The 15,550-nt window shown below is 43.8% G+C and overlaps 5 protein-coding genes across 6 annotated transcripts; 3 read left to right on the forward strand and 2 right to left on the reverse strand.

Moving 5' to 3' along the window:
• The first annotated feature begins 71 nt into the window (after positions 1 to 71).
• On the forward strand, positions 72 to 2,253 carry LOC125770402 (peflin). 2 transcript variants are annotated; one of them, XM_049439906.1, is made up of 3 exons: positions 72 to 247; positions 490 to 736; positions 814 to 2,253. In XM_049439906.1, the coding sequence occupies exons 1-3, from the start codon at positions 236 to 238 to the stop codon at positions 1,182 to 1,184; spliced, it is 630 nt and encodes a 209-aa protein (XP_049295863.1). In that variant the 5' UTR covers positions 72 to 235; the 3' UTR covers positions 1,185 to 2,253. The 2 variants fall into 2 exon arrangements, with proteins under 2 accessions (XP_049295863.1, XP_049295864.1); XM_049439907.1 differs by lacking the exon at positions 72 to 247 and adding an exon at positions 315 to 403.
• Positions 2,254 to 2,836: 583 nt separating this feature from the next.
• Positions 2,837 to 4,165, forward strand: LOC125770403 (zinc finger matrin-type protein 2). Its single transcript, XM_049439909.1, has 2 exons — positions 2,837 to 3,234; positions 3,311 to 4,165. The coding sequence occupies exons 1-2, from the start codon at positions 3,129 to 3,131 to the stop codon at positions 3,796 to 3,798; spliced, it is 594 nt and encodes a 197-aa protein (XP_049295866.1). The 5' UTR covers positions 2,837 to 3,128; the 3' UTR covers positions 3,799 to 4,165.
• On the reverse strand, positions 4,166 to 8,190 carry LOC125770399 (choline transporter-like 1). The gene is made up of 6 exons (XM_049439904.1): positions 7,866 to 8,190; positions 6,277 to 7,354; positions 5,906 to 6,185; positions 5,678 to 5,840; positions 5,379 to 5,600; positions 4,166 to 5,291 (listed from the first exon to the last, which is right to left on the reverse strand). Exons 1-6 carry the CDS (start codon positions 7,971 to 7,973, stop codon positions 5,073 to 5,075), a joined length of 2,070 nt encoding a protein of 689 aa, XP_049295861.1. The 5' UTR covers positions 7,974 to 8,190; the 3' UTR covers positions 4,166 to 5,072.
• A 549-nt stretch (positions 8,191 to 8,739) lies between these two features.
• LOC125771049 (type 2 phosphatidylinositol 4,5-bisphosphate 4-phosphatase) lies at positions 8,740 to 14,002 on the forward strand. The gene is made up of 5 exons (XM_049441239.1): positions 8,740 to 9,519; positions 10,513 to 10,679; positions 11,418 to 11,627; positions 11,699 to 11,863; positions 11,951 to 14,002. The coding sequence occupies exons 1-5, from the start codon at positions 9,438 to 9,440 to the stop codon at positions 12,080 to 12,082; spliced, it is 756 nt and encodes a 251-aa protein (XP_049297196.1). The 5' UTR covers positions 8,740 to 9,437; the 3' UTR covers positions 12,083 to 14,002.
• LOC125771050 (uncharacterized) lies at positions 13,987 to 15,002 on the reverse strand. Its single transcript, XM_049441240.1, has 2 exons — positions 14,486 to 15,002; positions 13,987 to 14,317 (listed from the first exon to the last, which is right to left on the reverse strand). The coding sequence occupies exons 1-2, from the start codon at positions 14,692 to 14,694 to the stop codon at positions 14,191 to 14,193; spliced, it is 336 nt and encodes a 111-aa protein (XP_049297197.1). The 5' UTR covers positions 14,695 to 15,002; the 3' UTR covers positions 13,987 to 14,190.
• Between the last annotated feature and the right edge of the window lie 548 nt (positions 15,003 to 15,550).

The raw sequence follows: 15,550 nt of genomic DNA on the forward strand, positions 1-15,550 counted from the left end.
TAGTAATTTTCAATCCGGAGCATGTCCACAGAGTAGGGGAGATGTTGCAAATTTTCATTTGACAGTTCTTTTCCAAGTTCTGTCATTAGCTGCAGTTCGTCAGCTACGTCGGAAAAAAAATCGCGTCTGGAAGTAATTGTACGGTGTTGTCCGCGTTCGTTTTATCTAATCGTGATTAAGTTGTTGTTCTGATTCTTGTGTGCTTGTGTATACGTACTAAGATATAAATCTAGCAATGGCTTATCAGGTGAGTGGCAGTAGATTTAGGCTATCGATAAGCTGACGTGTTGTTTTCGTACCGCATTTGGTGATTCTGGGCACCACCGTCACTGTGGTGATGTATTTACGCTGTTTGGCAAATGCCTAACTACGTGATTCAGAAACTAGTGAAACTCCAGCCATGGTGTGAATCATTACTGCACGCTTGCTTGATTTGATTGGCCTTTTTTTTCATTCCCTCTTCCTCCCTCACGCTGTTGGTTTCCGCAGGGAGGATTTCCGCAACAGCAGTACGGAGGCTATGGACAACACCCGCCGCCAGCCGCTGGTTACGCAGGCGGCTACGGTGGATACGCACCGCCACCCCAGCAACCGCCCGTCAATCCGGAAATTCAGAACATCTTCCGAAACATTGATAAAGACAACACGGGGCGTATTAACAACCGGGAACTGCAGCAGGCTCTGATTAATGGACGGGGCGATCACTTTTCGGATACCGCCTGTAACCTGATGATCAGTGAGCGGATTGCAAATGTGTATGACGATGGTACGAATTGGATAATGATACGAAGCTACTTTACCTTTCTCTGGCAGGCATGTTCGATCGGAACAAGACCGGCACGGTAGACATTTACGACTTTGAGAAGCTATACAACTACATCAACCAGTGGCTGCAGGTGTTTAAAAATTTTGACCGCGACGCATCCGGACACATCGAGGAAAATGAACTAACCCAAGCGTTGACGCAGATGGGCTTTCGCTTTTCGCCACAGTTCATACAGTACCTGATCGCGAAGAACGATCCAGTCAATAGGAAGGAAATCTCGGTGGACCAATTCATCGTGACGTGCATTCAGATTCAGCGCTTTACCGATGCATTCCGCGTGCGCGATACCGAACAGAAGGGCATCATCACGATTGGTTTCGAGGACTTTCTAGGCATTGCATTGTCGATGTGTTCCTAAAATTGTGCGAGCGGGGACAGTTCAGGCCGAAGGATCTTCGAACCCGATTCGACGCTCTAACCTAACCGCTATCGTTTAAACACACAACACGGACACACAAATACACATACACACACACACAGATACGCTACACACGCAGAAAAGGTAAAGTAATGCACGGTGAAAAAAAGAAACAACTGTTAAAGTATTCTACTAAACGGACAAAAGATGGAAAACTATGGCAGGGCGTGTGATGTGGATGGTACCGGGATGAATGTTGTCGATGAGCCTTATTCAGTTGAATGAAATACGCTTTTGTGAGATTGAATCAAAATAACCCACTCAGAAAGGAAACAAAACAAACAAACAAAAAAAACCATTGCTATATTAATGATCACTTGGTAGCGGATGCAAACGGTAGACCTAGCCGCGGAACCAGCAACTACTACGATTTGCGTACCGTAAAGAACAAGAAACAATCAGTGCAACAAGATGCCCAAACATGTAAACCGTTAACATCATAACTTATTCCATGCCGAAACACCAATATTCATCTTATCGTACATTGATTAAACGAGGGAAAGGGTAATAGTATAGCAGACCTACTACAACCACAAACACAGTACCACACTATCCGGAGTACCGACCGATTAAACAACCATATGCGTCATAATTTATCTAGTTTAAAAGGCACGCTATCAACGAGATGATGAGAGTGAGGAGCAGATCTTACGCTAGAATGAAAAGAAGAAAAGGGAGGAAGGTGGAAGATAGGAGGGGGGGGGGGGCGATGAAGGGATGCAGCACATATAAACACATACATCTTGGGAAGCGCACGGTTTCCGTTCGCTCCGTTCGCTGCTGGAGCTAGTTATATCTTTTGAGTTGATTGGCAATGGTTTCTGCGCATTGGAGAGCTATCGTCGTCTTATTATGTGTGGTATAAGTTTTTCGCAAACCGCCGCCAGTATGCGTATGGGAAGCTCTAGCGCGCGTTAGTGACTTCGTCGGTGGTGCCGGCGGCGATGGTAACAAACGACGAAGAATTTATTGTATTTTAATCTATCGGTAATAAATGTACTATTATCTATTTCATTGTTGGAATTTTAGAATGAGAAACACGTTTTGTTTTCTTACCTTTATCTGCTTTTATTTTTAAATTCTAACATTAACGAACGAAAATTTTCTTATTCTTGGTTTGCTATTCCTTTTCAGTTTTTTTGTTGTACAAATGTAGGTACTGAACCGTGTGTGGGAAGAGTACATATTGTTGTAGTAAAGTCGAAAATCTCAGCCTAAGGAGAAAAATATTTTAACGGAAAAGCTGTCGATGGATGAACTCTACAGAAATGGTCAGCGCTGGACTGGATGTAGATTTTTACAAAGTTTATCGATTATTTTGGAAAACCGTGAAACAGGAGCATCTACTGTAGAAACTTACAACAAACAAAAAACGGTGAAGAATTGAATTGTACTGACGGTAACAGACTTTAGTCAAAAAGCTGCTCTGGTGAGTAGAAAAACATATTTTGAAACGACGAAAGATACCTTACTATCTATTGAATCTGCAACGGTTACATTGATGTCTAAATACTCTTGATAAAGGAAAAACATGTGCCATTCCAACTGATGTGATTCAATCACAAAATTTGAACATTCGCTTCAAAATGCATCAAAAACCATTGGGCGGGTGCAGCATTCACGCATACAACTACAATCTTGTTTTGATTTTGTTGCCATTGTACCGCGATATGTCAAAATGTGTGTTTCTTTTTCTGCTTGCCAGTTGTCAATCGGTTCGAAATAGTAGTACCCGTTGCTCTGGGTTTACTTTGGTTAGTTTGTTATTGTTATTGCGAGATACTGTACACACACTATTCGGTGTAAACAATTGTTCTGCGAGATAAAACTGTTTCACGTTGTTGTTTGAAGCGAAATCTGCGCTTGCTGTAGAAGGTTTTAACGATGTCGCTGCGGCCGGATGATCATCGACGGAAGTGGGATCGCAAGGAGTACGAAAGGCTCGCGCACGAGCGTATACTTGCCAAGGATAAAGGCAACGAGGACGATGGTAAGAACCATGGTCGTGTGCACCATTCACGCCTTCCAGTGATGCCGTATTTTAACCTGTTGATTGTTCCCACCAGGTGAGCCCGTTACGAAGGAGCTGCTCAAGCAGCGCGAGTACAAAGTCGATCTGGACAGCAAGCTGGGTAAAAGTATGGTCATCAACAAGAGCACACCGTCCTCCCAGTCTGGCGGGTACTATTGCAACGTGTGCGACTGTGTGGTGAAAGATTCGATCAACTTTCTCGACCACATCAATGGCAAGAAGCACCAGCGCAATCTCGGCATGTCGATGAAAGTCGAACGCAGCTCGCTCGATCAGGTGAAGGAACGGTTTAAGATAAACAAAAAGAAGACCGAAGAAAAGAAGAAAGACTACGAGCTGGAGTCACGGGTACGTGAAGCGAAGGAGGAGGAGGACCGGTACCGGGAGTACAAGCGCGAGAAGAGAAAAGAGCGCAAGCGAAAGCACGACGATGACGATGCCGATCCCGATCTGGATGCGGGAAGCTCGGAAATGGCCGCCATTATGGGATTTGCCGGGTTCGGTGGATCGAAGAAGAACTGAACAGCATTGTCCCCAATCCGGGAAAGGCGCCTTGCGGAAGGTCTACACCATGCAGGCTTTGTGGTGGGTGCATTGACGGGCGTGTGTCCCCATCCACGGCTTAACGGATCTTTTGGGCGCAAGGGGGGGGGGGGGGTTCTCTTTGGTTTCCGTCGCATGGTCCATCAGCTCACCGATAATATACCACACAGACACGTGCTTTACAAACGTGAGGAGCAACGGTAGAGGCACACTGCTCTGTCTCCAACCACATTTACGCGCACATCGGCCGATGTTCAACCTTAACTAAATAACTTGTAACTTGACTTACCGTAACTGGCGGTGTATGCGTGTGTGTATACTAGAATAAACTCTATTTAAAACCTCATTTCTGCAACGGCAAGTGCATAGTTTTATTTCGATTCATTAGCACAATTATTTTCATGTAGCAATATATAGAACAGTTCATCTTATTCCCGTCGTGATGTAGAATTCTTGTATAGGAAATCCAAAACTAAAAAGAACCGTTAATATCGGTTTAAGATAAACTTTTCAACAGTCAGTATTAACATTGCAATAAGCGCAGTACTGTAAATAGGTTTGCAACTTCTAATGGGTGGACAAATGTGTTTTTGTGTGGCGGACTTCTTTCCTTATCCGGCTGGCAGCGTTCTTTTCAATCTGCTGTGCTGTTTGCATTTGCCTCACAATAAGCTCGGAAGCACCGTTTCGTCGCTAGTTTTGAGAAGATCATTTACGCACATGGTCGTTACAACTTTCGCACGACAGACAGACAGTTCGTATTGGTTTTTGTGTGTTTGAGCGCATTCGATTGTTGCGTTGGTTACTAATGTATAAATGCTTTTATGCCGATTACAATATTATAATAATCAAAAACTTAATCTACATCTTGTGACCATCTTCATAATGCCGCGAAACGTGTAATATACGTTTTTGGGGGAGAATATTTTTAAGTAATTAAGTAGTTGTAGCAAAATATTGGACCATACACAACATGAGCTGTGATGAATGTTGTATGCTTTAATGGTAGTTGTGCGTATGAGATTTATCATGCAAGACGCTTTTTGGAACCATATCTACCGATTTTAGTAGTGGTGCAAGTAGTAAAGCATCGTTCGTAATACAATTTTTGCGATTTATAATGTACGCCCCGCCAATGTAGATAAATATTGATGAGGAGCGTGAAAACGGTGGTCGTACTATCCCCATACACACTAATGCCAACTTATGCTCTACTAATTTCATGCCCATTCGACGCATTTCACCGAACCAAACTAAGCCTTACTATTTTCCATCTCGGCCTGGAGGAATTGAGCGGAGAATGGTTGCTTCGTGATGGGCGTAAGTTGAACCTCCTGCATCGGTGCCTCAACCGCGTCCGGTTCCGGTGCTTCGCCTAACAGTCGAGCCAGATTGCTTTCCTTCCAGCGGCCACTATTGCCGTTGATGGTGCGATCCTCACACACGCACAGGAACAGCGTGTCGACAACCATCTGCGGGATTTAAAATTTTTAGGATTTGATCAAAAAAAAAGTTGGCAGAAAACAAATTACTACAGGAGCTGGAAAAAAAACACTTACCTCGTACAGTGACAGTATAATGTGTGCGATGAAGAATGCAAACACGGTAATAATGATAACAGGTGCCATGTAAAAGTGTAGATCGGGATTGTCACGCAGCAGAAGAATGCTAATCAGTCCGCATATCGCTGCCACGGCTAGCTTGCCCAGGAACAGCACAAAGTCTCCAATACCGTTAATAGTGGCCACTTGCAGCGCATTTGTCACGAGTGCATTCCAAGCCTGCATTTAATGAGAAACAACACTTCAGCACTTTACGCTTCTTACAGTACAATCTTTTCACAAATCGGAAATCTTACAATCTTTGCAGCAGGACAGAAGTTTACTCCTTCGATGGCAATGACCGTGTAAGCGTTGTGGTTGAGATAGCGAATAAATTTCTCCAACAGCCAGAAACTGCAAATGCAGCACCGTAAACAGCAGCTAGCACACTCGGAACCTTCCTGCTGGTGACGTTTCAACCTGTTTCAAGCAAGACAATCGTTTAAGACAAACTCGCTTCCACCAGGGACGGCATGTGGACTTACTTCGCATACAGATAGGTCAGTATGAGGCGTGGAATTTTGAAGATGGTAATGATGAGCGAACCCTTCGCGACGGACCCGAGATGATACTTGACCAGTTTGGCGATCGCAAGCAGTACCGGCGAATCGGTTGGCTTGCGAAAGTACCAAAATGCAACCGCACCGGCAATGGCCAACTGCTGGCAGGCGAATATAAACTCACTCGTCCAGATCAGCCCAATGATGTAGATCCACAGCATGTGTCGCAATGCGTTCACATCATGATATTCGACCAATTTAAACGCTGTTTGGAAGCAATCGAAATAAAGGAAACGGATCGTTCAGATTGGTGATTGGTTCAGGTGCAATACAGGAATAAATGGAGTCATACGCACATTTGAAGCTGGTATCATTTTTGCCCGCCATTTCCGGCTTCAGCTTGGTATCGCTCGCAATCGAGGGATTTTCTTCGAGCTGAGCCAATGGAAGCAATGGTTTAACGCCGGGATAGTTGGCCGTTGCCAGACACACGACCACCACTACCCAAAAAACGAGAAAGATCGATAGTGCCAGGAAGGCTAGCAACGGAGGACCGGCCAAACCCGGCAGCTGTAGCATACATTTGCCGGCTTCTTCGAACAGTGCCGCCAGACCGGTTAGCTTCTCGCGAAGATAGTATATGACCACGAGCAGAATGATCATGATGCAGGTGGCTGCGATCGCGAGCACATAAATGGTCGTTTCGTTGCGTACCAACTCCTCAAGGTAGGACAGCTGCTGATCGGTATCGAGCGTATGTTTGGCCTTGTAGTAGCTCCACCAGAGCACACCGGTAATGCCGATACTGGCCACCACGACGATGATACAGATCAGCCACGAAACGATCGTTGCGAGCCAATGAAGCAGTGCAATCATTATGATTGAAAATACCAAACTTAGCGCACACACAAGCACGACCGTTGGCCACGCTTTGTACAGATCGCTAAACACCTGCTGCGTGGCTTCCCACGAATTGATCAGTGCGTACATCTTCTTCACCTGCTGCAGCGGTGCATTTACACCGGTCGGTATACAGCGGTGCAGAACGGGTGCCGACTGGTACACCGGAAACGGTGGACAAGGTCCAGTAAAGTCGAAATATTTCGCACCGCCAGCATCTTGCGTTTGGAGCATGCTCATGTTAAAATCGTACCGGCAGTACTTCGCCTTGCGATCCTCGTAGTAGCGGTACAGTTCGGCCGCGTTCAAAATTTCACGCTGAGGACATTCTTTGACGCAAATTTTCAACGTATGGCGTAGCTCCTTGATGTCGAGAAAGAATAGATACGGTTTGTCCTCCGTGTTCATCCCGGACATGGGGAAGTTGGAAAACTTATCGTTGCTGCGCACGCCGCACGTATTGCCGAAGGAATCGTACCCATTGATGATGCGGAGCGGATTTCCGTATATGAAGGAAAAGATTGCGATTACGATCTGGGAAATAAAAAAACAGGGGAAAGGAGAAGCAGTCAAGTATGATGAAGGCGCAAAGCAAGGGTGGGGTCATTCGTTTAATTTAAACACCCGGTTGAATTGTGGATCATTAACTTTGACCTTGAAGGGTGCAAACCGAGTCAAAGCGGAGGGGAGCATTTGAAATTTAAAAAAAAGGGAAACCATCTTCACACCGTTTCCGCGTTTAGGGGGAAATTTGTTGTCAGGGTCAGGGTACGTTGGAAAATCCATATGTTTGTTCTACAGGTATGCACATTTTAAAAGGGGTTCGAAACATGATCGCATGGGGTGAAAAACGTTGCATTCGTGTCAATACACTGTAATTAACTGCACGCACGCGCTTCTATACTGACATCGGTTAATAATAGATGCTAACCACACCGGGTTCCTTTAAACAAAACTTGGGAATGTACAAATTTGGAACGAAAAACGCTGTTGATTAATTTTAAACTTTTGTCAATAAGTCTGTTTTCTTAACACTTTTACCTACCAGTGCAATCCAGAAGACGACGTACAGTATCAGCCAGAAGATGTCCGTCGGTGATCGGACGGTAACTGGTTGCACTTGCTGGTCGGGTTTGCTCTCAAAGCAACCCATCGTGGCAAAGGGAACACTTTCTGCACAGTTGGTGTCCCACAATAAAGCGATTCGTTTATGGTTTTTTCGTTCACTACGGCGTTCAGGGCGGGGATGCTAATTGCTAATTCCGTTCAAAACATTCCACCCAGATGACGCGATCCCGGCAGCAGTGTTTATTGTTGTTGTTGGCGTCGCTTCGCTTCTAGTGTGCAGGGTTGCTTGCGAAGCTAGTACAAGCTGGCCAGCATCTTTTGACAGCCCACCCAGTGCGCAATCGTTTGACATCGTTTGACGTCTTGCACTGTTGTTTCTATTTTGATAAATATAAAAATATTTCAATTTTTTGTTAACAATAATGAACATAAGAATCTCTCGTTTGCTATTAATATTATTTAAGTATAAAACATCTCGTGAAGCATGGAAATAAGGGACAATTTTGACGAAATTCGGTGATACAGTTGGCTCGCAATATTGAGGCCATTGCCAGCGCTGTGCACATCAGCAATACGACAAATGCTGTAATTAATTATGAAAAAGTTAGTAAATATACCATCGCTTTGATGATGTTCCGACACACGTTTTATGTACAAAAACTACATAAATTCTAGAAAAGATGCACGCCAGCGCCATCTATTATAATGTGTAAACATCGAGAGCATACGTCTGATGTCAAAGCGATGCGCATCGGGTGGGCGAAGCCATATTGGGCTCTATTGCAATCTGAATCGTAAAAAACTAACGAACGATTGCGACTTTTTACCAATGCGTTGAAGGCTGCACCTGTCAAATAAACAATCATACAGCTAGCGACAGTGCCAATCGGCTACATCACTCTATATTTACCATTCATTATTAGTTCGTCCGTCAGCACTTGCATTAACATGGTGGTGCATTGCCACTAGCCGTGTTTTTCTTCTTTTACATACGGGCGGGGATAGTGCGCTGGAAAGAATTACGAAAGCTGCCCAAACGCTTGAACGCTTACAGGGGCGTGAAGAAGTGAAGCATTAGAAATTCGTTCGATGCGTATGGAAAAGGGCAAATATCGCAAATGTCAAAGTGAGGCGAAAAATCGTATCGAATTTTTTTTTAGTTCCTTCTACCGCCTTCATCTATCTATCTGCCCTCGGAACATACATGGATTCTCAAGTGAATGCGTGCTAACGAGACGCAGATTAGATTAGAGATTCATTCGGTGAAGTAATTCTAGTGCGTCAGTGTACGGTTTCTGCCGTTCGGGCTGTAGAAGGTGGTGCAGAGAAATTCTCTTTGTTTCTGCCAATTCTGCACGCACGAATCACACGGTCGTCGACGGGCCAGTGGTGGTTACGGACGGGGAAGGAAGTGGTGTTCAGTGTGCAGGCCTGCAATCGCAGTAAATTGGCAACAGTCGCACCAACACATAACTTCGACCAAGTGTAGTTTCTATCGTGCGTGCGTGTGTGTGTGTGTCCCCTGGCAGGCTGCAGTCCGGAAGTTGCAATGGACGGGGAATCGGAAAAACAGCCGCTCCTGAAGCAATCACAGCAACAGCAACAATCCCAAGATTCAGGATCAGTGCAACGTAAGTACGCAGCAGGTCGGAGTGGACCACTTCCGGATGAATGTTTGCGGTCGATAGTGTTTTTTTTCTACTTCGAGGTCTGGCGTCAAATGTGCTACAGCCGTTCCAATTATTATTGGACCATTACGTTGCTGTTATCAACTGTTTGAATATAATTTTGTGAAAATTTAATCTCCATTACGTAGCCTGCTTCGATGCGATCGGAATTCTAGTGGAATAACTTTTTCTTCTTTCGACATCGTTGCTGTGGTTATGTGATGAGTCAGCCCAGTTATGTGTTGTCTCTTTTTTTTCCTACGACTAGTAAACTGTGCCTGCGCTGCTGCTGCTGCAGGGCAATAGAAGCAGCGGGCTTGACAAATGAAATCCACCGGCTAAAGGTGTGGAAAGAGGAATGGTGGGCTGAGATGGTAATGAGTCAGGGCGCAACAAACACACGAACGTAGCGAAAGAAACGCGAGTTCTTTTGTTTTTATACATTTCGGTTCTTATCAGCTGTGTCCGCGCACTGGCCACCAAGAGATTGTGAATTTCCACAAGCAACGGACCCACAGCGAAAGGCTCACAGTGCGATATGCGGAGCAAGGGACGGGCGTTTTGGGACGATGGGGTGTGGGATGTGTATACAGGCATACCATAAACATTCTATCCCGACGGTAAAAACAATCGACCCGTGATTCCAGATCACCTATCGGAGATGTTACTTCAGAAGGTTGATGTTGGCACTGAATGCATACATTGCATAAGTGACCTACGCCAATTTATCGGCTAAAGCATCTGATCTATACGTGACACGATCAAGGGTTTTGTTTGTTTACATTACAGCAAGATTAGCCTGCTGGCTTCATCCGTCTATAGAACATGACTAAGAAAGTTCCTTATTTAAAGTTTACCGATTGCAGCCAGTCGCGTTTGCACATTTGCATTGCATGCTGTTACGATCAATGATTCTAATGTTTTCCTTTGTTCTTGTCTCGTTTTTGTTTTTTTTAGCGGTCGTGAACGCATCCCCCATCGGTCCGGACGAGGTACCACCCTCGTATCAACAGGAGCAACAGAATAGTATTATAGTGACGTGCCGCGTATGTCAGGCACTGATCGACATCTCCTGGAAAAAGGAACAACATGTCGTCAAGTGTTTGCAGTGTAACGAAGCAACGGTATGATGCTGCTAAATTTGCCTGCATTTGCAGATAATGTTTTTTTTCTTCTTCTTCTTAAACAATCCCCCGCTTTTGTCCAGACGAAAATCTTTCGTGTGGATACTCAAGAAAATACAAAGCCACACACGCGTATGAAGCCTTTTAGTTCGTAACACACGCTTGGAGCAGTTGGTTGAGTTTTGTTGCTTTGCCCGGAATCTCATCCCTAGGGTGAGGTTTGTTTTTTTCTTTCTTTCTTTGTGGTACAATGAAACTTGATCCGCTTAATCCACCCAGCCAGCCAGTTTGTTTGAAATGTTCCGGGCAGGCATAAGATATACTACTAGCACACGGCCATGTATGTTTGGCACAAATGGTGGCGATGAAAAGCGAGATAGCTTTTAATGCTTACGTGTTCCGGCTTCACGATAGGACGGGTATTTTATTTAATGTGGGCTTTCCTGTGTGGACCCGCCCGGGGGTAAGGAATAGCAGCGTACTTTGCGCTGGAGCAGGCGCTAACATTCGAAAGATGCGCACTTCTAAGACAAACCTTAAAAGTTTTACCATAAACCTGAAATTGAACCCGTTTGAGTGTGAGTGTGTGTGTGTTCGTGCACGTCCCCGGGCGGATTGTTTTTAGCTTGAAGAATAAGGAACCCTTTTTACCCGAAGAAAACAATACACTACATCTAAATGGAAGCAAAATTGTTCGATCACTTAATTTTGGACTTTTCTACCTTTCTCTTGTTGTAGCCTATTCGAAATGCACCGGCCGGCAAGAAGTACGTACGGTGCCCGTGCAATTGTTTGCTGATTTGCAAGAGCTCTTCCCAGCGGGTGGCCTGCCCGAGGCCCAACTGCAAACGTATTATTAATCTGGCCCCGAGCCCGGTCACACCACCATTGCTACCAATGCCCGGCATGTGTCGCGTTACCTGTGGTCACTGTCACGATACATTCTTGGTATGTAGCAGGCGTCCCGTATTGGCAACATATTTCTACTTAATTATTTTTACTATCTTTATGCATTGTAGTTTGATACGTTGAAGAACAATCTGGCGAGATGTCCGCACTGTCGCAAAGTGTCTTCGGTCGGGGCCGACTTTTGCCGTAAGCGACGCAATCTACATTTCCTTGGTGGAATTATATTTTTGGCAATCGGTATCGGCGTTACATTTGCCACCTATACCTACGTGAGGGTAATTTTTGATTTCGTTGTTACTATTTTTTTGTTTATGTATTAAACTAACGATTTCTCTCTTTTTTTAATATTTTTATCATTGCAGGATTATAGTGGAATATTTGTGGCATACATTAGCCTTTATCTCATCTCTTTGCTGCTGTTTGCAAAGACGGTTTACTACTGTTCGCTGAAGATTAGCAACATTGATGGACCGTTCACAAATGTGGCATCTTAAGGGACCGTACCACGAACAAACATTCCGGAATGAAAAAAGGGCCCGTGCACATGCCTCCTGTATTTGTGGCGGTGTGGCGAATGCACGAGGGACGAAAGGGAGGGGGTATGCATGGTGATAAACGGTAGGGGTAACATACAAAAAAAAACTCCCCGATGCTGATTCAAATGTGTGAGGCGTTTGGCACTGGTGAAAAAATAGATACATGAGAAAGGGGCTCTTTGTTTTAGTACACACTAAAGATCGACCAAAATTGAAGGCAAAAGTCAGCAGACACACTTTACGTGATTAAGAAGGGGTTGAGTAGAACAGTTGCGACTGCAAAGCAAACGTTTAATCAAAATCAATTTCGTTAGGTCGATTAAGCAGAGGAAGGTTGATCGCAAAACAGTGCGAATTCGTACCCGAGAAAGTGTCGTAGAAGGTTAGACATTACTATTAGGTCGATAGGTAAAGAGGGAAGTGAACTGTGGCGTAATGCGCAACAACACGTGTTGTACTTCACCACCGAATGTATGATGAATTTTGTATCAATTGTATGTGCAGTTATCTGCTTGTGTTTGTGTTGAGTGTTTCCTACAGCCCCTGCCAATCGGTATCTTCCTCTTTTTGGTTATTGATTACCGCTTCTGGGATGGTTTGCTGTCCTTTCAATGTATGTGTTGTGTTTTTTTTTTATATAAAGTTTATACTGTCATGATTTTTTTATCGCACTTATAGCCCAAGCATATATATATTATGATTTAATATGATTGTATAAAACGTAAGCTGAATAGAAAAGGAATGCAAAACGTGAAGGAAAGCTTATCTTCACAATATAAATACAATAACAGGCATAATGTAGTGCTAAAGTTAAAAAGAAGTCAGCACCAATACGAACCGCTCCATGATTGTGTACTACTTTGTTGGCCATGAGACGAATCAATGAGAGGCTTGTTTGATAAAAAGCATGATCGGTGAAACGATCCACGATCAAACCCATGAAGACCCTTGAAGGGATGCGATTTGATTGAATGCTGTTGTTAGGTAAATGGCGTAACAAAATTGGAGTGTTTTCACCAACAGTTGAAAAATTTCGCCGAGAGCGAGAGAGGGTCAGGGAGAAACCCTCGTATTCATCCATATATACATATGAAACATACATTCATACATTTACCTTTCATACCGTGCTCTAAGGATGCCGTATATGTAATACTAGTAACATAAACATATAATTGGAAAGGAGATTCACAAGGGTGCGGCTTGTGCGATGTTGTAACTGAACGAATGCATTCTTTCCTTCAGTATCTAGCGGCAAGCTGATCATAATGGCTGGCATACACGAAACACACACACACACGGAACACAGTGGTTATTAGCTAATGTTTTACTAAAGATTGAACATATTTAAGTTACGTATCGAACGCGAACCTGTAAATCGTGCCACCAGCAGCCCTACAGAACGTTGTCTACAACCAATGTTAATCTTCTTGATAAATGTACGCTAACCCGCTGTTCTAATTATGATATTAGTTATGGAAAACCTTTGCACATAACAACTGGGTAATGTAAAAGCTAATGGACAGATTTACAAAGTGTAAGAATCAAAGGTTGGGTGGGTTTGTTAAGAACGGTACCAAACGTCTCGAAGGCTTTACGTTTGAAGCTGGACAGATTTCCATTCAATAGATGGGACGAACCCCGTAAGTATATTGTGTTGGTAAAATTTGTGACAAAGCATACGAACAAGCGAGCAAAAACAAAGCACGGGATGGTGTCGATAGACGTGCAGGGAGACGGTAACGAACGGGATACACGAACCGATACAGTTATATAAAATACGCTTTCCACATTTCTCACTAGTAGGTGACGAGCTCTGCTGTGAGCTGTATAATGCAATGAAGCAGAAATAAAGGCAATTTAGATACGATACAATAATAACTCCGTATGGTTTATTGAAGTTTAACTAACTGGATAGGTTTTGCTGGTAGAGGCGCTTGTATAGCAAGTCAAACGATATAAAGCTATATTATCATCTAGCCCCACGTATCTAAACCACGTTCGTGTGTGCCCTTAGGATCCTCCAGTATGCTGCCCAGGTACGACATCAGCGTGTGCATTCCAAACTGTCATGAGTTGATGCCTGGTGGACCACAGTTGGTAAGTTTGTCTTTCACCTCTTCCACATCCACCTGCTTCTCGTTGCAAAGCATCGTCAGGAACTGTAAGTACTCTTCGTAATCTAGCGTTGACTTTCTGCGTGAAGCGATAGACCAAATCGTGAAGGAAATCGTTACCGTACACATATTTATATACACACACGTGTAACATGCTTGTCTTCCATCCCCGAAGGGTGAAATTGTAAAGCGGATGTAATCACGCGATACATTTTCGCAACAGTAGGGACCCGTACCATGACCTTACCTAAACTCGAAGAACGTTAACCCGGTTTGGGTAAGAGTGAAGTGTTTGGAACCGATGAGGCCGGCCTGTTGCATCCAGCAATCACTTTGCGACAGCAGGATGCGTTTTCCATCACCTTGGAAAGAGTTCAACGTTGGCCGGTACTTGGCGAACAGTGTAAACATCGAGGCTAGCGTTGGTGGTTTCACTTTGGTCGGTGGATTAGACATCAGCAATTTTGCCACGATAGATAATTTAGAGGGAAAGGGCCTAAAGGTAACTGAAAGAAACGTGTGTATGCAGGTGCGTCTATGGACAACGTAACAACGTTTCGTTTGGTAGCAACGATACACGTTGCTAGGTTTACGAAAAATGGTGCAGCAATCCGCTACTTTGGTAACGTTATTTCTATTGTGAAAGGTCAATACGGTGAGTTGTGAATAGTTTTAAAAATAAAAAACAAAGACTTGCAATTGCAATTTCATTTCAACTACTGGCGCAAATTGAATGCAACCAATGGAATAAGGATGTTGAGGTCATTAATAGACCATATTTGATAACGCACAACTTATCAAGAAGTCTTTTCAGGAATAAAATCTTAACCAAGACGGGCGGTACGCGTTCATTCTCCTATCGCTCCACATCCCGCTCACTCAGCTGGTCTGGTCAACGATATCAAACAATTTTTATGCTCGTTCCAATTTTTCATTGTGAGCTAGACCTAGTTCAGATTATCATTGAAAGAAATTCTCGTCTCATTCCATTTTTTTCATTTTTTTTATTTAGATTATAGAAGTTTTGAGTCGCTAGGACTACATTCGCCTCTCGTGTTACATTCCAGTTTTGATTGCTTGACGAAAAATTCATTTCTTTACAGATGTGGGGCCGTTTGGTGGAAATGTAGTTGATACACGCGTACATTCAATCCTCGTCTTCGGATTGTACTGGTTTGTGTGATTTAATAAAATGGAAGTGATTAAATTACGACCCACATGGTGGAAAAAACGTTTAAATTAGTCTGTTCTTCGGAATTTTCCAAGGAATTTTTGCGAAAGTTAAATGTAACGCTTTGTAACGCGTATAACG

The sequence above is a fragment of the Anopheles funestus genome, chromosome 3RL, assembly GCF_943734845.2.
Source record: "Anopheles funestus chromosome 3RL, idAnoFuneDA-416_04, whole genome shotgun sequence".
NCBI classification, from domain to species: Eukaryota; Metazoa; Arthropoda; class Insecta; order Diptera; family Culicidae; genus Anopheles; species Anopheles funestus.